Source organism: Oryza brachyantha, chromosome 11, assembly GCF_000231095.2.
Source record: "Oryza brachyantha chromosome 11, ObraRS2, whole genome shotgun sequence".
NCBI lineage: Eukaryota > Viridiplantae > Streptophyta > Magnoliopsida > Poales > Poaceae > Oryza > Oryza brachyantha.
Genome location: NC_023173.2, coordinates 1,686,074 through 1,712,835, shown reverse-complemented (window position 1 = coordinate 1,712,835; position 26,762 = coordinate 1,686,074). Strand labels below are relative to the sequence as shown.

At 38.9% G+C, this 26,762-nt stretch overlaps 2 protein-coding genes and 1 long non-coding RNA gene across 3 annotated transcripts; all 3 read left to right on the top strand.

Moving 5' to 3' along the window:
* Positions 1-1,296: 1,296 nt before the first annotated feature.
* Positions 1,297-3,982, top strand: LOC102704750 (cation/calcium exchanger 5). Its single transcript, XM_006663140.3, has 2 exons — positions 1,297-2,031; positions 3,174-3,982. Exons 1-2 carry the CDS (start codon positions 1,333-1,335, stop codon positions 3,936-3,938), a joined length of 1,464 nt encoding a protein of 487 aa, XP_006663203.2. The 5' UTR covers positions 1,297-1,332; the 3' UTR covers positions 3,939-3,982.
* Positions 3,983-5,913: 1,931 nt separating this feature from the next.
* Positions 5,914-10,027, top strand: LOC107305283. Its single transcript, XR_001551415.1, has 3 exons — positions 5,914-6,111; positions 6,222-6,293; positions 9,787-10,027. It is a non-coding gene; the product is annotated as an uncharacterized LOC107305283 (long non-coding RNA).
* A 1,085-nt stretch (positions 10,028-11,112) lies between these two features.
* On the top strand, positions 11,113-15,170 carry LOC102717935 (stem-specific protein TSJT1). Its single transcript, XM_006662668.3, has 5 exons — positions 11,113-11,459; positions 13,884-14,124; positions 14,255-14,375; positions 14,515-14,624; positions 14,899-15,170. The coding sequence occupies exons 1-5, from the start codon at positions 11,257-11,259 to the stop codon at positions 14,932-14,934; spliced, it is 711 nt and encodes a 236-aa protein (XP_006662731.1). The 5' UTR covers positions 11,113-11,256; the 3' UTR covers positions 14,935-15,170.
* The last annotated feature ends 11,592 nt before the right edge of the window (positions 15,171-26,762 follow it).

Sequence of the window (26,762 nt, the reverse complement as noted above, 5' to 3'; positions counted from 1 at the left end):
TGATCATATTTTGGGATAAAGGTAGTACTATGTTATTCTCCACCTAACAACTTTTGTAATACTAGTTTATTCCCTAACCATCATCAGTTATGCTTATGCTTGTTTATTTCTCAAATCATCAACTTTTGTATTATGATTTATCCTCTACTACTTGTTAATCATTTGAAAAAAAAGGTATAATCCCTTATACATATTTGGACGAAGGAAATATTATTTATGAGAAGTAGTAGCAATTTATGGTGTACTCTAAGTTATGGTCGGTGGACACACACCTCTACCGGTTCATCTATGTTGTGGTACACTATACATGACGATTAATTCACTTAGTTGTGTATATACACATTCCGTTATAACGGATCAAGTGGATGTGCCGGAAGGATAGATTAAGGATGAGACAATTAATCTTGTGGTGCTTATACACGTGATGCGGAAAGAAGCAAACGGACACAGTATGCACAGGGAAGACGAACGACTGCACTTTAAGTAGTACTCCGTACTAAAGATAGATTTTTCATTATATAGAAAAAGGATAGAGATTTGAGTCCAAACTTTACACATGTTTGTTTTCTACCAGTAACAACAAAGGTAACAAGGTCACACTTTTATTATCTTAAAAACTATTAGGTATTTGTAATTTCGAGGGGAGAAGATGAATAGAAAATGATGATGAGGGTTGGGAAAGAATGTTGTTCAATTTGTACTTGAAGCCTTCTCTAATGCATTTTACAAATATAAGGTTATATGAAACCTATATATAATGAAACCTGTATACACCGTTTAAAAGTTCGACAAGCATGTAGATGAAAGTCCAAATCCAGAATAATAAGGTTGTCAGGCTATCAGCTATCCTCTCCGTTCCACGTTATAAAACTTTCTAGCTTTGTCTAGATTTATTTGTGTATCAATGTATATGTTTGTATATATATGTTTAGATCCATTAGTATATAAATGAATCAAGATAATGACATAACGTCTTATAATGTGGAATAGGAAAATAGGTAAGAATAGTCCGGCCTATGAAGCACGCTACGAGAAAAGGCCCATGGCAAGGCCCAGTATTTCTTGGGCCAAGCTTTGGCAGGCCGTTTGTCCTCACGCCAAAACTATCACGTGCCATCTCACACACTATGGTGCGATTCGACCCACCTTTCCCACCATTTACCGAGTTCGGCACACTCCCATTCCCCTCCGCCCACTGGCTGGCCCACCACCTCCGCGTCGGCGTCTCTCTCTCTCTCTCTCACTCCCTCTCTCTGCGCTGCTGCTACGCACGCACTCGCTGCCTCTCGAAATTCCCCACCACATTCCCCGGCCCCCACTCGGCAAGCCGGCATGGCCGCCGCCGCCGCCGCGTGCGCCTCCGTCCGCGCCGACCCGCCGGGCCTCCTCAACTACGCCGCCGTCCACGCCTGCCTGCTCCGCGGGGACCGCCGCCTCTCCCTCCCGGCGCTGGCGCTCCTCCTCCTCCTCCACTTCCGCGTCCTCGCCGCCGCCGCGGGCTCCCACTTCTCCCCCGCGGTCTCCCGCCTCGCGGCGCGCCTCCGACTCTCCCCGTCCATGGCCGCCGTCACGCTCCTCGCGCTCGGGAACGGCGCCCCCGACGCGTTCGCCTCCGCCGCCGCGCTCGGCGGGGCCGGCGGGATGCCGCGGGCCGGCCTCGCCGCGATCCTCTCCGCGGGCGCCTTCGTCTCCGCGTTCGTCGTCGGGGCCGTCGCGCTCATCGCGGCCCCGTTCGCCGTCCCGCCCGCGTCGTTCGCGCGCGACGTCTTCTTCTACCTCCTCGCCGCGTCCGGCCTCTTCTACATCTACCTCAGCGCCGAGATATACCTGTGGCAGGCCGTCGGGCTCGTGCTCTTCTACGTGTTCTTCGTGGGCTTAGTGGTCTACATGGATTTGGATACTGAAGGAAAGGCGGTGAGCGCCGCCGAGTTGGAGATGGTGAATGGCGGTTGTCGCGTCGTGACGGACTTGCCGGTGACAATGGAGGATCACAAGCAACAACACCCTACATTGTGCGGCATACTCAGAAAGGTAATGCTCCGGTGAATGGTAGCTCGTTCTTCCATGCGATGAATTTATTTTCAGTTGTCAGGGACAACTATTCTAGATAGATAGCCTTTTTTACTAGTACTCGTTTGAAAGGATCCTAAGTTGTTAATTTATTTATGTGCAAGTAGTTAACTGTTTGGTTTGAACCCACTGGCTGCATTCAAGTGTGAGAAAATGGTTACTCAGTTACTCTGCTTAGGAGAAACCTTAGTGGTCCAACTGGTTTGACATGTTTTTCTATGGTCCAATATGTTTTCACCAGTCAGTTCAGGGACACACGATTTCATTATGGGTAGTTTCTTCAATGTTCAGTAGTGTACTTGACTAAAAAAATAATGTCAACATTGTTATAAGCGCTTCATTGTTTTATATTCAAGTGTTTAACTTCACCTTGATAGTTTGAACTTACTGACTGCATTCAAAAGTGAGAAACATGTTACTCTATGATAGGACAAACTTTTGTTCTCAAAGAGGATATCCATACAATTATCGATATTAAAGTAGAAACAAACATTCAGTAATTTGATAACTCATTAGTACGGTTGACGGAAAGGTAATCATGTTGTCATTGTGCAGATGTGTACTTTAATAATTTAAAGTAGTTATTTTGTGTTGTAATATATTCTGATTTGCTGTATGCACATGATAATTTACTTTTAACATAGATGGGTAGGTGAATAAAATACATTTGAGATAAAGTATAAAGTACTGCTTAGTGTACTGAAAAATGTAACATGTACCAAAGTTTACTGGGATCAATTCACAATGAACATTTTTTTTATGAAATTAGGCAGCTTATGGTAAATACCCCATTTTAAAAAAATAATAGTGTTTGAAGTTAATATTGTCAGCTATGCTGCTATGACAACAGAGTACCTGATGATGTAATGAAGATGCTTCATTGTTTAATGACCAATTTAAACTCAACAGATGAACAGACTTGCTGATTTTTTCACTTTGATTTATGAGGAAACCAATGTAATGCTTTAGGAAATCCTAAGTACTCATTTCCAATTTGCCATGGCATTTATCTCCTTGTTTCTTATTAGACTTTATGAAAACATGAACATTTTCCTTTCAGCATCTGCCTTTTCACAGGACTGATTGTCATCTACCCCTTGCAGGTGACAAAAGTTTGGGAATGGCCTGTAGCATTTGTTCTGAAGCTCACAATACCATCGACTCTTCCTACTGAGTGGAACAAATTTTATGTTTGTGCAAACATCTGCCTATGCCCTCTCTTACTCCTTTATTCCTTTAGTTCATTCATTCCATTTGATAGCCGAATAGTATTTCTTCTCCCTCAAAGTCGTTTCCCACTCTGGTCTGTTGTGCTTTTCGTGAGCATTTCTTTAGCTTTATCTCACTTAATTTTTGAGAAAGAAGCCCCAATAACGGAAAATATTGCAAATACCACCATCTCTTTTGTAATGAGTGTCTTCTGGATTTCAACCATGGCTGGAGAGCTCTTGAACTGTCTTGCAGCAATTGGAGTTATTATGGATTTCCCTCCAGCTATACTTGGAATGACAGTCTTGGCATGGGGGAATTCCGTGGGTGACTTGGTTGCTGATGTAGCATTAGCGAAGTCTGGCCAGCCAACTATAGCCATTGCCGGCTGCTTTGCTGGTCCAATGTTCAATATGCTGGTTGGACTGGGAACTGCACTTGTAATACAAACAGCCAGGGTGTATCCCAAAGCTTATGTACTTGAATTCCATGTTGGAATTGTTGTTGCATTTGTATTTCTTCTTTTGAGCCTGATGGGCACCCTGTTGGTGGTCACCTGGACTAGGTTTCGAGTTCCCAGGTTTTGGGGTTACTGCCTTATGGGTATTTACATCTTGTTTACATTGGTGAGTATTGCCATCGCGAGCTCTTCTGGATGATACATAATTTTATACATAAATAGCAGATAGTTGTTTGCAGTAAATGTTAGTGTTTGCAATTTTTCCAGCTGCTACAGAGCAAGGAATGAGCAACTCTTATGATGGCTCATTTGATGGGAATGGTTCACCAGGTGCCGGAGTCTGGCTGTATTATAACCTCTCTCTGATGGCAACTATAGATGCTGTTTGAGATAGTTGAGATTAAAGGATTATCTTATTTCTGTTATAGCTATTTGAGGGTATAAATGACTGAATTAACTACTCCAGATGAAAAATTTTACTTGAGAAATGTCATATGAAAAACTTTTCTATAGAAAATTTATGCATGAACTGTCCCATTGCACACGAACGGGAGTAAAATTGGCTAAAGAAATTTGTTGCTCTGTATTACAGGAGAGCTTGATTGATCTGCTCTCGCATGTAACGGTCGATTTTACTACACCTTCATTATAATGATGTGGGCTACATTTTAGGCCAGGAATAGAGATGTTGCTGGCGATGTGCATACTGTCCGCATGGTCTTTTATGTGGAATTCCTGTATCTTGTATGTGGCGCAGCGCACCCAACACATCAGCTCCTGAGGCCATGTTTTAGAAGTAGTGTTGGACTCTCAATGGTCCGTAGGTAATTTATCACGGACTCAGTTTAACTAAATAAACTATATTGATGCTAAAAATAAACTTTACTTTATTTATTTAAAATTTATTTAAACTAGAGTCGGTTATACCACGTCCATCCTATTTAAAAATTTAAAAAGAGAGGCTTTAATTTCATAATGGTCCAAAGGGATAAATTTGATGATTTGACAATTTTTTTGTTGGCCAATTATTTATGTTAGCACTCGTGAGTATGACACCAGGATATCAAATAATCGAACATCAATTTTCGGAGTGTTAAAATATCAAATCCCTCGTTAAAAAGGGTGCCGATCATTGCCGCACCTCTACACGTGTGGGTTGTGTTGTCCCTCTTCCTCTAACTTCACCCATTCATCAGTACTGATAGGTTTTCTAATCATGGTACCGTGAGTCGCGCTGTTATTGCAATTGCAAAGACAACATCTACTTGTTTATTTTTTAAATATAAGTGCTTCTAAGTTGTTTATAGATAGATAAAAAAAAATTCATTTTTAATCACTTCGGTGGACTTTAAATTTTGAATGAATTATATTTCCTTTAGAAGCACATGATTAGCTTAGAAATAATTAAAATAATGAAAATTATAAAAACAAAATTTTATATTGTAGTATAAGTTTAAATTTTATAAATATTTATATTTTAAAACGGACAGAAGGATGAAAAAAAAACCAATGCTCAACTCAGGGGCTAGCAAGGAGGAAGCGCACGTGTTGCCATGCTGTGCCCGGGCGAGTGAATTTTTATTATGTTTTGAACATTTTAATTTTAAAATATTAAAAAAATGAAGCATATTCAAACTTACTCTTAAATCTGAACTTTTTAACCACTATCTCAATTAAATAAACGTCACATCAGACGGGCTGTACATTTAGGAAGATTCAGATTTGAAAATGAGTTTTAGGACATTATAGTTTTGAAATCAACAAATAAAAAATGTTCTAAAGATAATAAAAATTCCCTACGGGCTAGTGCTGTGCAGACGCAGGGAAGAGAGAGAGGGGGGATAAGAGTAAAAAATATAAAAAAAAACTGTCGCGACAGTAATACCGGTAAAAAAAGTTCAATGTAGCCGAGGGACCTTTTGTGAAAAGATTTTGTTAGTTTAGAGATACACATTTCTGTAATTCTGTTATTGCGACCAAGAGACGAAAACCAAACTTGATTCATGTCTAGAGACCTCTGCTAAACTTTTTCCATTCTCCGAACCCCCAGTCGCCACATCTACGGGAAGGCCTATTTGAGGCGGACCAGCAACATTATATACTCGTGGGCCGGCCTACTAGTATAAGGCCCAACTCGCACCGGCGCATCGCCTTCCTCTCCTCCGCCGCGACACCCACGCACGCTGCGGTTTGGGCGCTCCTGCGTCCGCTTGCCGCCGTTCGACGCCGCCGGAGTTCCACGTCGACGACGCGCAGGTACACGGTTATCGCGCTCGCACTCTCCTCCCCTGTACTTGTGACGAGGCCTTGGATGCACGCAAGGGCTCGGCTCGAAGATGGGACGCTTCCGTTGTTTCGTCTCCGATTCGCAGGTTAAACCTCTCCTGATTCCTCGGTTTTATTTTACGGAATCATCAGGCTCTTGGTTTCTTTCACGCGTTGATCAAATCCAATCCTGAACTGCAATAACCCTATCTCACAGGACTGCGGCTATGGAGATGGAATCGCCCTCAGAATCCAGCAACTCTACTTTGCGATTACTGCTACAATCCAGGTACGTGGATGGATTTCACCTTTACACTTGCTTAAATTTTCCAATCAGGATGAATAGTTAAGGTAGACGCTGTCACACTGACATCATCCTGCACTTACACGCACGAGTTCATGTTATTTCTGCAAAGAATTTTCTGAACCTCCCAAAGTCCCAATTGAGGCTGGGCTTGTCCCACCATATGTGTATGCGTCGCTGCAAAGCAAAAGCGAATCTAAACAAACAGGGTTAGTAAGCTGGTTTGGTAAGGTGGTATCCAATTAGAAATGCTATGCAAAATGAACCAGCTGAAACCTTGTCTGGTTAACTGGTTTAGGAGGCTTGGTTGGAAACTGTGGGCACGAACCATTCCTGCACAGTTCCTTCGAGATGCTTCCATGTTGTATTAAGAACGGAATCAAGGAATCCCATTAACATGAAATACTGCAAGTTGTATTATTTGATGAATTGACATGTTGAAAAGTATACTGATTCATTGGCTTCGGTGTGGGTTGCCAAATTACAAAGCCAAGATTCTTTGCTTGCTTGCTTTTCTAGGAATAATTCTTTGTGCTTCCCCTGATCCAGGCAATCGCTTTCGAGGCGATAGCAATGAAATAATGCAGTGCAGTAACTTTAGGCCCCCCTCTTGCCAACTTGCAACTGCATATGTTTGCATAATTTTAACTCAGATTAGCTGATGAAGTACTAATTAATTGCAGGATAATTTCAGTGCCTGTCGTTCTCATGACAGGGAGAGGGTGAAAACAATCGTGTTGATAACATTACTAGTATTACCACAACATATTTTGAAGAAAATATTAGAGAAAATGATGTTACAAATACATGGCCTGATCAAAATATCTTACTACTCCCTTTTAATCGAATTTTAACTCAAGTTGATAGGTCCCTATTTGCTCCCTTTGCAGTGAATCCATACCACATTAATTGAACACAATCTGGAACGGGTAAAGAAGAATCCCATTAGCACTGAATCACATGGCTAGATTCTCCCTGCAGTACACAGGTTGTGCAGAAAAATCAGCAAATCCGTGGGTCTTAGTCTTATCTAATCCTGTGGGCGCCCATTGGTTTTGCAACAATCAAACGAAGATATTTTGGTCAGTACTTCATTACTTGGAATGGATTCAACTAACACATACAAGTCAAAAAATAAAATAAAATCTCACAATAAAAGAAGGTCTGCGACAACGCCGACAAGACCGAAGAGATAAATAGAATGCTAAGGATGAAGTGTTTCCTTGATATTTTACAACACCTTATCCGGGACCATGATAATTTGGCCGTTCCTTTCAATTCAAGATGAGGTTGAAGTTGCAGCCACCCACCTGGCTACTCCAGAAGTTGACTGCACAACTAATGTGCATTTACATGGAATTTCATTTCCATAATAGTATCATTTTGACAAAAATTTCTGTACAATTTATTTTGTTCATCTTCTACCAGCTTACCTAGCATGGGAAATACAACATTGCCACTTAATTGCACAATAAGGTTTTGCCCTAGTGACTAATCATTTTCAGATCGAGTTTTGGCAGTGCGACAGTGCTCGTTTTTGGAGATGAGTTATGAGAATTTAGTTCAAGTTTATAACAAATTTCAGACAATAAGATATCCAGTCTAGATAAATTGGACTAGTTTAGTATAATTGCTAGGTTCTTGTAAAACAAACTGAAACGGTCATGTATTTTAACAAAAACAATTTGTCAAATGCTTGATGTTCTTTTCCTGCTTTACCACCCTGTCAAGTTCTTCGCATAAATGTTAAGCCACTTGTTTTTACTTTTTCTTTTTCTACTTACCGTTTTGTTTTGCAAGGAGAGTCACTTGTCAATGATTCCTTGCTCCTTGGACACTGGGATTTAATTATTTCTTAGCAATGAACACTTGGTGTCCGACGTACGTAGGATGTCTTATGATCTAGTAGCAAACTGGGTTTTCTTTTATTCTTTTACTCCTTTATGTATTCATGGGACTATCAGCAGATGTCATGGCTTGCGTAAGTTTGTTATTGAGTCCGAAATAATGGAGTGTTGCTTTTGCGCACACAGACAAATAATGACAAATGAACTGAATAAAATACATAGTATGCCCGGTGGAAAGTTTTAAAACTATGACCGTTTTTAATATTAGGATTACTCTATTGAAAATGGTTTAATGGAAGGTGTAACAAAGAGTGTGAGTTCATCAATAAGACAGTGAAAATGCAGCTTCCTCTAAATTACACATAGCTAATAGATAATCAGTGTTAGAACGATTTTTCTGAGCTACATTTTAAGTTGAATATTTCACTAGTACCATTCCTCAAATTTACAGTTCATTTTCACATGTAGTGTTTATCAATCTTTACAAAGAATGCTATCAATATTCATACCACAAACAATACACAATGCGGATCAGTTTGTAACAAATAGAATTATGCACATGTTATTTTCCCAGAGAATTATGTATGAGTTCTCACACCAATCACTAGGCTGAGACTAGAAAATAGAGAGGAATGAAGAAATCTCTAAATTACTAAAATTCAAAATTGTCTCAGTTCAAACATGCAGGCACTCGGCTATTGATGAAACATGTCTCTCTTTTTCTTTCCATGATTAGAAATAGACCGTTGTGCTTTTCTAGAACCGGCCTAATTCCCCGAAGCCATAATTATCACTCTACAATGAAAAAAAGTATTCTCTGTACTCTGTAGACGCAATTAACGATGACTGAGCCTTTTGTCATCCAATTAATCATCTGGGTGAATTAATTGATTCTATCCACTTGGTCCATCTTTTCTCTTATACTTATAAGCTAAAATTTAAATTTAAAATTAGTTTTGAGGTTTTTTATCATAGTTTATTTTACCGTCTTTACTTTTAGATCACTAAGAAAACATATTTAAAAATTTTGCCTACAAATTATTATTTTTAGTCGTTAATAAGTTGTTTCACATGTATGAATAGCAAAAAGATGAAGCTGGTTTCTTATCCAACGTACCAAAGCGACTTCTCAATGCCCCTGCCATGTATGGCTCTGGATCTTGATTCCCTGAGTGATAAAAAAAATTCTGTTTCTTGCAATTCTTTTGTGCATAATTGCGTGTAACCAAGGGGAATGGGATATTAGATGTTTTAGTGCAATTCAATTTTATGACAGAGCATTACAAATTAAACGGATGTTTAGGTGGTGTTTAGATTGAGAAAATTTTTGGAAAAAGTGTCACATCAAATATTTGACTGGATGTTTAAAGGGGTTTTCGGACACGAATGAAAAAACGAATTTCACGGCTAGCCTAGAAACCGCGAGACGAATCTTCTCAGCCTAATTAAGCCGTCATTAGCACATGTTGGTTACTGTAGCACGTATGGCTAATCATGGACTAATTAGGCTCAAAAGATTTGTCTCGAGATTTCTCACGTAACTGTGTAATTAGTTTTTTATTTTATCTATATTTAATGCTCCATTTAAATGTCTAAAAATTTGATGTGATGTTTTTTGGAAAAAAATTTAGGAACTAAACAAGGCCCCTTAATGGTCTGGGCGAACTTGGGGTGCTACGTCAGTCGTTTTCTGTACAACACTACAACAGTATTGAAGCTCATGCTGTCCACTTACCAATTTGTGGAGCTGGATTCTCGTCAGCTTATTTTCGATTGCTCAATCAGCAAATTTGATGATGAGATGCTGCGTAGGCTAATTTAAAACCTATTTTGCACTATAATTCATATACTGTATATGGTTTATAACAGATGACGTCGTTGACATTTTAAATATATATTTGAACATTATTCTTATTTTAAAAAAGTTACATAATTATTATGTATTTTGGTGTAACTTGTTTTATTATTAAACATACTTTAAATATGACTTATATTTTGGCTTATTTCATATAAATTTTTTTAATAAGACAGATGATTAATAATACGTCGAGTGCGTCGTCTATTATAAAGGAGTAGTTTTTTTTATTTTTATAAAAAAATACTCAAGTTTTCTGGTGTGAAACAGAAATACCCCATCACGCATCGCGGCAATATCTGCACCAAAAGGCCAACATGCTGGTGGCCGTTTCCGTGGCCGCATTAGATTTTCGCATGGGAACAAGCACGCATCACACATGTGTCCCTCACAAGAAATTGCTCCAGATGCATCCACATATTCCATCATCATCCTTGCCCTTCACCTGTCACCTTCTTCCCCATGCATCTGTTTCCATCTCCTGATTCAAATTTAGCTAGTGGTTTCAGAGTTTCAGACTTTCAGTCACCGTGCAGACAATGTGATGATTCTCTAGAAATCTCTTGGTCCCGTTTCTTGCAATCTCACACACATTTCCCTGCTCTGCTCAATTTGTCCATGCTTGGCTTCTAGCAACGTAGTTCAAACTTTGTTTCTTGAAAAAAAAAAGCTTCAAAGTTACGGTTTTTTTTTTCCATTTCTTTAGAGAAAGAGAAGTAGCTGAGTTCTAACCTCCCGTGTCCAACATGTTCACTACTCACACATACTCTTCATGGGTTGTTAGATGATAATATACGATTAGTACAGATCAAAATGGGCCATTGACACGTCCATGTTCACAACATATTTTGTAATTTTACTATCATTAAGAAGGTACTAAGAGACATTATTTTTTCTATGTAAATTTTAATATCTTTTGATATCTTAAGGACTATGAAGTAACAAATTTTACACTAAAATTTTAATATCTCTTAGATCTAATCAGTTACTGTAAAATTGCTTAAAAAATACCAATTGGAAGCTAAGCCAGAAGAAACCATTGGTGTGGACCCCCCATCCCTTTGCTGGGCTCTGTGGCTATAAAAACAGCTGCTTCTCCTCCATTTCTCCATCCATCCAAGGAGTGTGGAAGGCCACATAGCTTAGTGTGTAGCTGTGTTATGTATCTATGCTAATTTGATCATTAGCAGTAGGATTGATCTTAGTAGTGATCTAGTTTGATTTGCTAGTTTGGCCGGAGAGCAAGATGCTGGCTGTGTTCAGTGGCGCGGTGGTGGAGGTGCCGGCGGAGCTGGTGGCGGCCGGCAGCCGGACGCCGTCGCCCAAGACGAAGGCTTCGGAGCTGGTCAGCCGCTTCCTGGGCGCCGCCGACCCGGCCGTGTCCGTGCAGCTCGGCGAGCTCGGCCACCTCGCCTACTCGCACGCCAACCAGTCCCTCCTCCGCCCTAGGTATACACATATACACGCAGAGGTGATTCTAACAAGTTAGATTAAGTTTTAGCCTTTCGTTTTTATTGATATTTACCATAAAATTTTATAGAGATCTTCGTGGCAGCTCTAACAGCTTTTGAGAGCTCGAGCTCCCACGCCAACACGTTAAATCCGCCGCTGCATACACGCTGCTGCTACTCTGAAATTGCTGCAAAATCTGCTGCTCTTTACCCTGAACTCCTAAATCCTAATTACCCGAAGGCCTGGATTCCACGAGATCTGACTAATGACAGAGCCAAGAACTGCCTGCTCTCTGTGCCTGGATCAGCTCACAGTTCTTCCTGAGATAGGGTCATTTACTCTCGATTTGTTCTTTAGTTTAGTGCCTTGGTGAGGTCTCACGGTGATTGAGATTTAGTAAAGTCTCATCTGGCCGTGTAAGCCTATTATGAAAAAAAAGACAAGGTAAGAAAGGAGGAGTTGAGTTGGTGCCTTGGTGGTTGAGATAAGCTTGCGAGTTGCGACAGGCTCACACTGTTCTTGGCAACGCTAGTCACTACTCACGACATGGTGGGGGCGACTTTCAGCAAAGGCGAATGGTTTTCTGTGCCCACCTGAAATGCGAGTGATAAGGTGGGCTCTTCTAGTACTCATGTGTGATCATGTCACAACTCACAAGATCTGACGCACAAAAGAAATCTCAAGTTTGGTAGTAAAACATATCCTTAGAAAGAATTAGTACAGGTTTTCTCCTTGTAGAAAGACTTATTGCTTTCGGAAGGCATTAATAAGTTTTTTTACCGTTATCGAAAAAGTATCTTAAGTTATTTGGGTACTAAAAATTTAAACATACTTTAAGATATACCATAAGATACTTATCGAGGGTGGTAAAAAAGCCCGACAGTAATAGATACAGATCTAAGCTCTCTAATCCATTCATGTAGGTGAGGAGGCAAGGCTACCAAAACCTCCTCTTTTTTGTCTGTAGCTTCTCATTTAATTTCTAGGCCGCATGACTGCGATCGTCGGAATATCACAGATAACTGCGTGATTAACTATGTATACGTTTATTTATTTCAGAAGGTAGAAAGCTAGTCCAACAAGAAAATGGACGAAAGGAACTATCAAAGAGGTGTAGTTTGCCATGCTGCTACAATACCTAGATCTTTTAATGCCCTGGCACTACGGTCAAATGATTGGTGCCTCCATAAGAACAACAAGAGGAGAACAAGGCAGGAAAGAGAGTTAAGGCTGTTTAGTTCTTAAATTTTTTTAAAAAAACATCACATCAAATCTTTAAACACATAAATAAAGCATTAAACATAAATAAATCAAAAAACTAATTATACAGTTATGGAAGAAATCTTAAGACAAATCTTTTGAGCCTAATTAGAAAGTGATTAGCCATAAGTGCTACAGTAACCAACATGTGCTAATGACGGATTAATTAGGCTCAAAAAATTCGTCTCGCGGTTTCCAACCGGAATCTGAAATTTGTTTTGTAATTAGACTACGTTTAATACTTTAAATATGTATCCGAAAACTTGATATGATGTTTTTGCAAAAAAAATTTCTAAACTAAACACCACCTAAACCAATGTTTACATGAACAATGTCACATATATTTTTCAGTGAAAGAAGGCCACCGCATGTCTTGCTTTTTGCATGTCCAAATCAAGCCACCTTCCAAGGACAAGGTTTCAATTGACTTCATAACAAACGGGTCACATATTTTTCGTCAGGCGGCTAATGATAGTTTAATGGACTAATTATAGTTCTCAGAAAATGGACAAGCTTGTTTTGTCAAGTCTATTTTTTAATTATGAAAAAAGAAGGCGCATGACAGTATTTGGCAAGCTACTAGGTTGCTTTTAAAAACCTCTTTGCTTATGCCTTTCCTTTAGGTGGTGTTTTGCTCTTCACATGGTTCAGTTCATAGTAGGGCACTTGGCACCTGGTGGCTATTACCAGAAGACTATCCGGTTTTGATACCCACAGATCTGAAAGAAAGGAAAGCTGGGAAAGGGGCCCATTGTCATTTCAGCACTATTATTTGTGGGGCCTGATTACACTTTGTTCATATCTTATCTAGTAGCAGGCAGATTCACTGAAGAAGTAGCATCCAAGGAATTCCTTTCCTTTACTCCATTCATTACCAGTGCAAAAATATCTTCCTTTTCAGCAAGTTTTAGGTATCTGATTCTTGATGTTAGGTGCATCTTGCATTAAGTCATAGATTGCTCCACCTAATTCTGCATTCTGAACTAAAGTTACCTTGTCCTCCAGCCTCCAGGCATTCAAGAAAGGATGAACTGCTAACACCAAACACATTCTTTTCTTCAAATTATGTTATAGATTCCAGTTTCAGATTTTGACGACAGCCTCAGAAAGCATCCAACATTTAACAGCTGCTCATTGTGACCATTTAACATTTGTGTGCAGATCCTTCGCAGCAAAAGACGACGTGTTCTGCCTGTTTGAGGGAGTCCTGGACAACCTGGGCAGGCTGAGCCAGCAGTACGGGCTGTCCAAGGGCGCCAATGAGGTGCTTCTTGTGATCGAGGCGTACAAGACGCTGAGAGACAGAGCACCCTACCCTGCTAGCTTCATGCTCTCGCAGCTCACTGGCAGCTACGCCTTCGTGCTCTTCGACAAATCCACCTCCTCTCTCCTTGTGGCATCTGTGAGTTCTTCATCTCGAGGCACCACTTGACAGTTGACCTGCTGTTGCTTCATCATCACTTGCATTGCCATTGCTTTTTGTTTGGCTTGCTGATTATGATGTGATCTTGTGCTGGCATTTGCTGTCTCAGGATCCAGAAGGCAAGGTGCCCTTGTTCTGGGGGATTACTGCTGATGGATCTGTTGCCTTCTCTAACAACATTGACCTGCTTAAAGGATCGTGTGGCAAGTCACTTGCACCTTTCCCACAAGGTAATGTTACTAATGCAGCAAGTCTAGTCCTTTTATGTAGGCCACCACTGCACATGATTTCCGAGCAAAATTACTAGTCATGCTGAATCTTCGGTGCGCGATTCTCGGGTTTTGTTCACTAATTTCATGTTGGTTGAAGGTTGCTTCTACTCCAATGCCCTTGGAGGCTTGAAGTGCTATGAGAACCCAAAGCACAAGGTGACTGCTGTTCCTGCAAAGGAAGAGGAAATTTGCGGTGCAACCTTCAAGGTAAAAAAAAAAGAATTTCCCAAGAAATAATAGATTTGTTTACAAGACTTTTTTGTCAGATAATATTGTTAGGACAAAGCAGCATTGGATGCAAAATATAAACTAACCTCAATTGGTAGGACAACACTATTAAAGGCAATAAGCATGCTCCTTAATCAATAAAATTCGATTATCGAAAAAAAGAATTCATCAATGCAGTTGATTTTTACATTTGATCTGAGCTCTTTCGACATTTTTGGACGCATTGCTAAGCCCTAGGAGTTTCTTTATGTAGGTTGAAAGCACTACAATCCTCACGGCTCTGCACTAGGGAGCTTTCTGGTCTCCAGGCATCGTTGTTGGGCAAGAAAACCTTTGTACATGGTGGTGTAACATAGTGGCAACTGATCTGTATCATCTTTCATAAAAGAGAAGTACTTCCTGCATGGCAAGCACTTCAGTGTTTGGGTTGGGTGTGTGGTGGTATGATCTGTACCTTTGTTGTTCAAGCAGAAATGAACTCCAGACCGGCTGTGATCAGTTGAATGTAGCTTCTGTTGCAAATAACTTCTCCTTGCCACTATGAATGCGTGACTGATGCGTTTCATCAGCTTTGGTCGACTGGTAGGAAGAATTGAAATGCAGGAATAAGCAAACCTTAAGAGAGGTGTTCTTTTTTATCCTGAAGTCTGTTCCTTTCTTCTGCTTATATTTGGTTCAGTCAACTTTCAAAAAAAAAAATATTTGGTTCAGTCACCAGGTCTGATTCAGTTTTTAGTCACTGAATTTGGGAGTTTTGAGACAATTGAAGAGCATTAACGGCTTATTAACGAATAATGATAACAATTTACATTGAAAATTAAACTACGATTGAAAAACAAAAATCCCAAAATCAAGTTCTAAAACAGGCCAATCGAGGAGGCGCTCGGCGCTATGGTTTACATTACCCTTGAGGGCAACGCTACCGTCTCTAGCGATACTGACTGTGATCATGTGGACATGTGGTAACGTAACGATTCACATTAATTTTAGTCAAAATTTAGTTTATTTTAAAATTTTATTTAAATTTAGGGTGGTTATCATGGTTTAAGTGTTACTCATCGTTCGCGGTAGCACGGTATCCATAGTAACCGTGGTAGCATGAACCATGCTATTGACAGAAAAAGACTGAACCAAAAGAATTAAGACCAATTAGAAAGACCAAGATTGAGAAATCCGATCATCAATTCAGTCATAAGTAATGAAAGATTAAATTTTATTCGGTCGATTCGGTTAATTTTCTCGGTTAAATGAAAAGACTGGAAAAACAAAATTAACAAAAAAAAGGGTCTAAATACAATCTTCAACCCACTATGTTCAATAGGATTAAAACTGTAGGCTTCAAATCCCTACTTCAAACTTGCTCATGATATTTTTTTTTAAAAAAATTGTGCTATAAAATCGTTCAAAACTTCTATCATTTCTTCGCATGCATAAAAACTGTTGATTTTGCGGTTATGACAGAGGCCGCGACCTTAAAGATTAAGATTGAATTGTCCGATCCTCATTTTTCCTCAAGATTGATCGATCTTAATAAGTTTCTAATAACTAAAATTTAGTTAAAAGACCAAAAACTGATGGGTACTAGCCGAAATAACCGAATGTCCACCGCTGGCCGGCATCACCATGGTTGTTGGTTCATCTGAAGAAGAGTGAGCCGAGAGACTGACATATGGGGCTCTGGTAGTAGGCGTCGGCCAAGGAATCAAGACGGGCTAGACCTACGGGGTGTTAATGGGCTGAATCATTTTGACTACAAATTTGAGAGTCGGGTTTAAAACGAGTTGAAAATAAAATTATATAGAGTTTTAAGCTAAAATTTTTTTAAGAATTAAATAGGGTTGTGAAAGAACCCACGGGCCTTAGCCTATTCCCACCCCTAGCTGGACCTGGACCACCGGTCTGAGGAAACTGGATCTCTCTGCTGCTGGTTGCGGCCCAAAGTCGGCCCACCCCAAAGCCTCGTGGATCGCGAAATGCTGGGCCGGAAATTAATTGGATGGCTGGACGTACATGACCCACCTCGGCCCAAAACTGAATTCCACCACCCGTAGCGATCCAAATTCGACCCAAAGCCTTTACGTTGAAGGCCTAGGAAATTTCATGGCTGGATCACTCGTTTTAATTTCATACATATGTATGAATTGAAAAAATTGAACCTTAATGAGATTCATGCCATTATAAATTTTTTGAAAAATATTATTACTATTTGACTAATTATAAGGATATCATTATAATTTCAGAACTATTCGAAATATGCCACTCCATACCCTTTCAATGTATTTTTTTTAAAAAAAAATAGACCATATTGCCACTCGGCTGTTCATCGCACCCTTGGTACGTGCAAAGAGCAATTTGGTCCAAAAATGACATATCTAAAATAGTTCCAAAATTATAATGGTATCCTCACAATTAGTCGAATATTAATGGCATATTTCAAAACTAGTAAATTTATAATGACATGAATCTAATTAACCCTTAGTTATTAGGTATAAATTACAGTACAATTTATATTTAGTTATATTTGACATAATTTAAGGGGAGTTTTCTGTCGAAAGTTAGGTAGAAAGTCCCCAGCATAAATGCATAATGATAATCAGACATCAGCCGAAGATAATCTATCCATTCCAAAATATATACAGTTATATATGCATGTAATGCGATTGAGCATTTTAATGGAGAATCTAAAATAAACCAAATTTAGAAAATAGATGTTACCACATGATTACATGCACATTTGTATTATAAGACAGAGAAAAAAGTTATGACTTATATTTACATTTTGGAACGGGTATAGTACGTAACTTGATCGTCCTATTTTTTCGCTTCCGCTTATATTTATAAGTCAAAAGTTAAATTTTTAACCTTTAATTTGGAGTTGATCTTGTGTGTTTTTATAAAGTTTATTTTTTAGCCTTGTGAAGAATAAAAGAAATTATTAATAAATTATTGTTTATTTATAAATATGATATTTGGACGATCACCCCCGGTAGCAACTCGAGTACAGGGGGCAAGGCAACAACCTGTAGCGGTAGAGCTGGGAGATGCAACGCTCGTGGAAGCACACGACGGCGCGCTCCCGCTCTCGTCGCCGGGAAGACGCCGAACCAGCCGTCCCGTCATTGTCCCTGTAGGCGTCGTCGCCTCGTCGGCGTCCAGCCCCGAAGAATCGCAAGTTCGCAACGCAGCTTGGACGATTGGCGGTCAGTTTGGCACTTGGAGTTAAGGTTAGCTGCCTCGCCACGAAGAATTGAAAGCCATGTTGGGCCAGCTATCCACACAAATCTCTTCACGCAGCCCCATAGTTGAATACGTATTCCATTCTAACATCAAAAGAATAATAATCGAAAGATTTTCTGATTTTATTTATAGATATTTAATTATATAAATGAGGAAATTTTTAAAAAACTACTTTAGAAAATATAAGATTAAAAATCTGCTTTAAATATAAAATAATAATGAACTCATGTATAGAATATTTTTTTTAAAAAAATAACGTACTATCTCTGTTACCAAATATAAATATTTATAGGTTGTTGAACATAGACTAAGGAGATGTAAAATGATTTCAGTTTAGACACTTTAGTGGTTAAATTTTGAATTTACTATCTGATTGTCTATGTAATTGTAATGATAAAAATTAGCTCGAAAATGATTATACTGGGATACAAAATTTAAATCCTGTAAGTACTTATATTTCAAGATGAAGTATATTCTAGTATTTCGTAATGTATACGTGTAAAGGCTGAGAAAAAAAATTGAGAAGAGAGTGAACGCTTAACTAGAGAACGCCCATTTTGCTTTGCCCACTAGGATTACCGAACAGTGTGGATTTTGGGCTATGATTTTGGGTTTTAATGGGTCGATCACGTTCGTAACTGTGGATTTCCGAATCCCGACCGTGCTAGTGCTCCCACGCCGGTTGCCCGTTCAAGAGGGCAAGTTCTTTTGTGGATCACTGAACAGAAAATCGCAACATGATCGAATGGATTACTGCTAAATACCTGCATCCTCATCTTTTCTTCTCTGTTTATATTTGTAAGACAAGATTTTAATTTTTATCTTAAATTTAAAGTTATTTTTTCTGTTTTTATCATACTTTATTTTTTAGTTTTGGATTTTACCTTGCGAAGAACACATATAAAAAATTTATTTATAAATTATTTTTGTTTTTCTTAAAACACAATCACCTCCGTAGGAAAAGCTCGGGAAGAAACTTTGGGCCAGTGAAGGGGAAGCTGTTTCTTGATCGATTTGGGCTGAATGGTCGATTAGGCCTAAGCCGAAGATAGTCTGAGAAATGGGTCGTCTCCATTGTTCACTTGCCGACGGGGCGCCACTTTCTATCCTGAATCCTGACGCCGAGATAAAACCTGCCACTGCCAGCGCCACAGCCTCCAAAACATCAGCGCCCTTTTGTGGTATTCCGTTCTCTGAAATTCTCACAGCATCTCAGCTTTCTCCATTTTTCTAAAACACCGTCAGAAAACTTTCTTCTCTTTCATCATGATCTGAAAATTTTTCGTTTCAAGTTTATTTAATCCCGTTAAACAAAAAAAAAGTTTATTTAATCCCGGGCCTGGCGAATCAAAGGACGTGTTTCGGGGCTCGGACAAAATTATTCAGCGTTTAATCCTGACACTTTGGGGTGTTTAGTTGGTGAAATAAAAATTTTTACATGTTGCATCAAATATTTAACGGATGTCGAAAGAGATTTTCAGACACAAACGACAAAACGAATTTCACGTGAAAACCGTGAGCCGAATCATGCGGTGACGAGTTGAATTGCAAGTTTGCAACAGCAACACTGCACAGCACCGTAAAATTTGACTTGCAAGAGAGCACAGACAGAGAGAGAGAGATTGATTGGAGATCGAAATTGACGGATGCTGTGCGTACGGACAGCATGGGTGCAGCAGCAAAATGGCATGTGCGGGGCCCACCCGAGGCAGATGCCATGTGACCCCTGTCCCCCCTCTCGCCCTCCCTTCAAACCACAGCAGCAAATATTCCGAGCTTCCACACGAGCACGAACGAGCTCGAGCTCGTAGGGATACTGACCAGCAGGGTTCCTTGCTTGGGAGGAAGCATGCTACCGTAGTCAACAGTAATTTACTACTAGTATAGAAAAAGTTTATAAAAGTTAAAAGTACTTACTCCTATTTAACATCTTGTTAGTTTGGGGTGTTACTGGGCCTTTATCGGCAAATTGCAACGAAATAGCTATAAACACCTTTAACCTTTTATGTTTATACTTGTAAGTTAAAATTTGAATTTTTTCAAACTTAAATTTAGAGTTAATTTTGAGACCAAAGTTTATCTTTAGTTTTAACTTTTAAATCGCTATATATATATTATTCACAAATTACTTTTTTATAAATATACCTTTTTTTCTTATAAAACGCCTAGACAATCACCCATATTCTAAGAATCTTTTATAAATGGACCAGTACTTAAATATCAAGCTGAAAACAGTGATTGTAACTTTTTTTTGTTCCGCGATGACGGTGCGTGCCTGCGCATAACTTGGGATGAGTCGAGTATGCTTAAAAGTAACTACGGGTGGTTTGGATTAAGGAATTCTAAGTTACTGTCACATCGGATGTTTGGAGTTAATTAGAAATATTAAATATAGACTGATAATAAAACTAATTGTATAAATAAAGACTATTTCATTAGACCAAATTTTTAAAGCCTAATTAATTCACGATTAGCAAATGTTTACTGTAGGAGCACATTCCCTAATCATGGACTAATTAGGCTCAATAGATTCGTCTCGCGAAATAGTCCAGAGTATGAGGTGAGTTTTATTAATAGTCTATATTTAATATTTCTAAATAGTGTCCAAACATTCAATATGACAGATACTTAAAAAATTCTCTGGAAACAAACAAGGTCTAAGGCTCAGTTTAGTTGAGAAAAAGTTTTGAGTTTAGTTGTCACATCAGATATATGGATACATATTTAAAGTATTAAACATAGTATAATAGCAAAACAAATTACAGATTCCATCAAGAAAGTACGAGATACCAATTTATTAAACCTAATTCTTCTATCATTAACAAATGTTTAATGATACAATTAGGCGTAAAAGATTTATATCGCAATTTACAAATAATCTATATAATTTTCTACCTTGGGCGATCGAATTTCGAAAGCCTTCCTTTCACAATTTACACACGGATATAGTATCAGCCAGACAATAAAATAATCAAACCACTTCAGTTAGCTAACCGAAGACAAACAGAAAAAAAGATGGCGTGCAGGAAGGTTCGGATTGATTGTTATAGCGCAAACTGCTCTTAAGCTTTTTTTACTGTTAAAAGCAATATACTACAAGTAGTAGCTAATCTAATGGCCACTTTTGTTCTCTCTTTCTAGAACATGGCATATATATGGTCGCCTTTCTGATCAGTACATATAATGTTTGATTTAAGGAGCATTTGCTTGATCAGTAATATTAATTAGCACGTGACAGGCGATCACGCAGCAAGTTACCATGATTTGTGGTAAGTTTGATTAGAAACACGAGTAGTACACCGCTTAAGGTCAGTCTCGATGCATGTTTCATAACGGTGTCATGCACATTAAATAAAGTGTCATATTAACAAAATTGCTGACTTGGCAGAGTCATTAAATGAAGGAGTTTCGTGAGATGAGAGAGTGGTTTTATCCCAATAAAACTCATCTGGCTCGGTTATTTAGTTTACCGTCTTGGTAATAATGCTATGAACTATGTGTTAAAATTGGCCTAATGGTAATAGTGTACTGCTTTGTTCAGGCTGCTCGTACAAGTACACTTTGGTGAGCACTTTCTCCGGTGAACAGTTGCTAAACATATACGGATCGACATGGTAAAATTGACGGGAGGTCAAGTTCGATGAACAAACTGCCCGGGCTGCAGTTGCAGTCCATTCCATCGCTTTCTCTCCATCTCCATGCCATCGTGCAACAGTCATTTTCTCCTTCCACTCTGTGCAAACATAGGGACAAGTGTCCTCCTGTTTCAAACATAGTAGGTACCTTCTTCTGCATGCATGTTTCTCGAAGTTTTGTAAAAAAAAAACTATCTCATAATTTTAAAGTAGATTAAATTATATAGTTACTTGCACTATTAAATAACTATAAAAAAAATCAAAGAATCCCCCATCTTTTATCTTCGTAAAAAAATACAGCCTAAGTGTTCCAAAATTAGGAAGTTGTTTATACAATTATAGTCAACTACTGGCTCCAATTTATCTATATGTAATTTAATAGTCAATTCATACAATAGCTATATACAAAATATTAATACATGGTCCCACATGTTATACACACTGTGTCTTGCAGCTTATGTCGTAGCTAGTTATAAATTAATAGTCTAGTGCCTCCCTTATTTATTTAAAATATGTTTATGCTATTGTAGCTGCTCTAAGTGTTGCCCATGCGAACCTCAGCATGTGTTACTACATGCTCAGAATGTCATACCGACATGGGATTAGCTTGCTGCTGTATACAACTAGTATTATACTACACACTTTCAACCTTCACTGACAGTCTGACACTGACATATTATACTACACACTTTCAACCTTCACTGACAGTCTGACACTGACATATTATACTGCACGAATATATATAAGGCCTACTCTAATAAATATCTATAAGCTATCTATAAGATGTACTATACAATTTTTTAATAGAAGAAAGATAAAAGTTATCTCTTAATTAAGACATAGGCTCTTGCACATATTTTAATGTCAAGTGAGGATGAATGGTGTGGTCATTTGTATTATGAGCTATTTGCTAAGAGCTAAGTCATTAGAGAAGTTAGTTTTTAGAATACTTAGATATAGTATGCTATCTCTATCGTTGGAGGTGCCCTAAATGCACCATATATGCCTATGGTTACTGATGAGCATATGTTTTGTACTAGTATATACTTTATTCCAAAGTATAGTTACTATTCAGAGGGAAAAGAGAACTAAAGATCATGCGCTTCACTGTTTCGATGAAATTAACCCAGACCAAGCATGCCCCAGCGTCTTGATTCTTGCTACTACTCCACTATTACTTGTTCAGAGAGATTCTTGTGGTCTACTCCGTTTGGAGCAGCTTGCATGGATGTGACGTGTCCGGTCACAACGCTATCCGTCTTAATCATTGATTTATTTTTATCTTTGGATCATGCGTTCGCAGTCGTCTCGTTTATCCTAGTTACAGTTAAAACGACTCGTTAAAAAATAAAAGATATTTTATACATAAATTTTTTATATTTAAAACTTAAGTTTTAAAGTAAATATTTTCGCTTAGACTTCTAATTAAGCCATTGGTAAAATGATGAGTTATGATGTCAGCAATCTGTAGTTGGATGCACAAACATTTATGTAAACGTATATATACCTTCCTATGTGCTGAGTTCCATATGTTCCAACTTCCAAAATATAAGACCTAAGTTTTTTTCTAAGTCTCATAATATAGGATGTGTACGTAAGTATGTATTAATTAGCATATCTTCCTGCTCTAAATTTGATTTAATTTTAAATCTTCGCCATCGAAATATCCAACCAAATTACATATTTACATGTCGGTGGTAGTTATATCTTATATTATATATATTTCAAAATATAAAATATTTCTAGGTTGTTTATCACGTACTAAGCATATGTTAAAATATTCTATTTTAGTCATTTATTGGTTATTTTTAAAATTTTAGATTAATTAGATTCCGTGCTAAGCATCCGATCGGTACATAAATCGTGGGAATAAGTACATAAATCGTTATGTTGTGACACAAAATTTGAAGTCTATAAATGTTTATATTTTAAAACGGGATATTACTGGAACGAAGCGAGTACCAGTACTCTTCAATTATACGTGAGTAGACTAAAACCTGGTTTAGTTCTCAAAGTTTTTTCAAAAACATCGCATTGAATTTTTAGATACCTAAATAAAGCATTAAATATAGATAAACCAAAAAACTAATTACACAGTTATGGAAGAAATCTTAAGACAAATCTTTTGAGCCTAATTAGTCCATGATTAGCCATAAGTGCTACAGTAACCAACATGGGTTAATGACGGATTAATTAGGCTTAAAAGATTCGTCTCGCGGTTTCCAGGCTAGTCGTGAAATTCGTTTTTTCATTCATGTCCAAAAACCCCTTCTAATATTCGGTCATACATTTGACATAACTCTTGCTGCTTATGGCGAGACAGCAGGCATCGCTTAGTAATTACTCCAGTACGTATCTTTCTTGTTTGAAGCCTGCAACCACCAACCAAGATGCTATAGCTACAAGAGTTTCAGGACATAGGCTGGTATACCTATTGATATATCAAGATGCATAGAGGAGAACGGTTCAGACTTTAAGTCGGAGAAATGGAGATGGAGAGTAAGGAAGTTTATCCAGATTATTTCTCGTTTTTTGCATGTACTTTTCCAAACGTTAAACGGTGTATTTTTTATAAAATATTATATATAGAAGTTTATTACCTCATATTTATATAGTAGATTTTAATTTTATAATAATTAATTTTATAATTCATATAATTAAATATCAATTAAACAGATATATTTTTTTTAACTTTTATCAAGTAAGAGAAGCATTGGAAGAAGTGACGACACCGGTGAGGGAAGAGGGAGGGAGGGACTCATTTTTCCTTTTCTTCATGAAACTGAGGACTGAATGAATAAATAAATAACCTTCAAATGCACAAAGAGAAGGCTGTCAAATTGTTGTCAGCTTGTTACACCGGGAGACGGAACAGTGAGGAGAATGGCACGCGTGATGACGGCATGCCAAACTTTTACTCAAGATTCTCTTCTCAAATGGGAAGCGAGGAAGAAGACTGCTCGATGGAAGCAGCAATAGCATGCATGCATGATGCTTGGACCATGGTGATGTGAGCACGCACTTTACAATTGGGTCTGGATGATGATGAGATGTAGGAGGAGTGGCCAACCATCTGGACGGAAATCGAGGAGAGGAGCACACCCCCAAAGGTCAAAAAAGGGTCAAAGAGCATCGCAATCCAACCAGCAAAAGGCCACCAAAACCATATTCTTCGGCCTCTGCCCCTATTTTGTCTCCTCTCGCCTTTTCTTCGCTTCTTTTTTTTTCTCCGTAGTCCAAATTGTTGCAACAATAAACATGTCATTACTAGCACTAGTGTAGTACCCTGCTGCCTGGTGTGGTAGTAGTAGCACAGATGAGATGAGATGCCTTTGAGTAGGCAGGAGCTGAGATTAGTTTGATAGTATTATCAATTCTTAGCTCTAATTTATCTATAGTCGATTTAATAGCTAATTTATATAATGGTTACCTACAAAACATTAATACATGGTCCCGCATATCATACACATATTTTATTTTAAAGTCCGTGTACAGCTAACTACAAATTAGTAGTCACTCTTATCCTCTCTTTCCTCTTATCTATTTAAAATATGCTTATAGCTCCTGAGTAAGGACGACGACATCTCATGCTACTCCTCTTACATGGCATGCATGCCTGCGTTCACGTGATGGGTCAAAGCACGTAGAGAATCTTGAATAGTGTTACTGTAGTTTTCGTCTACGGCTTTTGTCAGGCTGTGAAGATATATGCAACGATGCCATTACTCGGTAAGTATAATATTGCACGGGATAACTTCTGTTTGTGTATATTGTATGCGGGCATTTGGGATCGGCTGCAGGCTTATAAAAACTGGCTGCTGGAACGAATTATGGCCGTATATGGAGTTACCTGCAGAGAGAAAGTTGACTCCTGCTACTACTATTTGGAGAGATGGTTGTTCCGTTGGGCCTGTTATGTACTACGTATCAACGACACATTAAAAATTGACCTCTTACGTGGTCATTAACAACATGTAATATACAACACTCCAGTCTCTGTCGGTAAGCTAGCATTGTGATGCGCACATTTTGATAACCTCAAGAGCATAGTATCTACGTGTATGCAGTAGTAGGAAGAAAGGTCTGCGTCCTGCACATTCTGCTGCTGGATGGGCCGCATCTGCATCCATGCTGTGCCATGCCCGGGGCAGCTGCGCGCATGTGTCGCGTCAAATAACCGCGAGAAAAAGCAGCGGTGGTGGGGGCGGGGCGGGGCGGGGCGTCCGTCCTGCCAACTCGGCGCGTAGCGGAAGCAATCTCGCGTCACAGATCGCCCGCAACAGCCACACCGATTCCTCGATCACACATACATGTACGACGCGGGTACGCGTCGCGCGGCGCGTTCTCGATCGAGCGAAGAGTCACATGATGGCCCGGCTGCTGCGGTGCAGTTGAATGGACGGATGGCGCGACGCAGGCAGGCACAGGCTTGTCCTGGCTGAGACATGCACTGGGGTGTGGGGGGAGGGCCAGCATTCCGATGCGCCTCGACCAAAACTGACCGCCTCCTGTACGGCTCTTTACGGCTCAAATGCGTAACGCCAAGCATCTCGTACCAGCGTGTACTCTCTCACCCTCGTTCTCCCATCTGACGTGCGTTCAATTTTAGATTTACAATTTCACTGTTCGTTTTATTTACATCTTTTTTGTTAAATATGTGAAATCAAATTGTATTTAGTAATAAAATAATTAAAAATTATGTAAATTTTTAATAAGACGAATGAACAAGCGTAAACTCAAAACTCAATTGTATTAAACACTCCATCTTTCCAAAGATAACCAATTTTTCAAAAATAAATTGATATATGTAGATTTGTTTTCAAAGATCCCTCCATCACAGAAATTTGTGATATCTAGTTTCGTCATGAAAAATGCACGCCTATATTTGTCCATAGAAATGGGGGCGAGTAGTTTCTAAATTAAATCAAGCAAAAACGATTGAGAAATTTATAGTTACTTCTACTCCATTTTAACAGTTCCATACAATGGCTCTAGTTCGGCTGAGCTTATGCCCTCACCGATCTCCTCACACCTCATAGAAGGCGCATGTGTTTCGATGAAGCCGAGGCTATTACCCTCATACGCATTAAAAAAATATGTACCCACGGAACATACTGTTCCTCTCGTTCCAGAGAGTTTAGAGAACATGGTGGCTTTTCGATATGGTAGCCAGAGAGGGAAGAGTCAGCCACTAAAGAGGATGGAGGTATTATGCTAGGCACGTTTATAAATCCTGAGCCGGGCT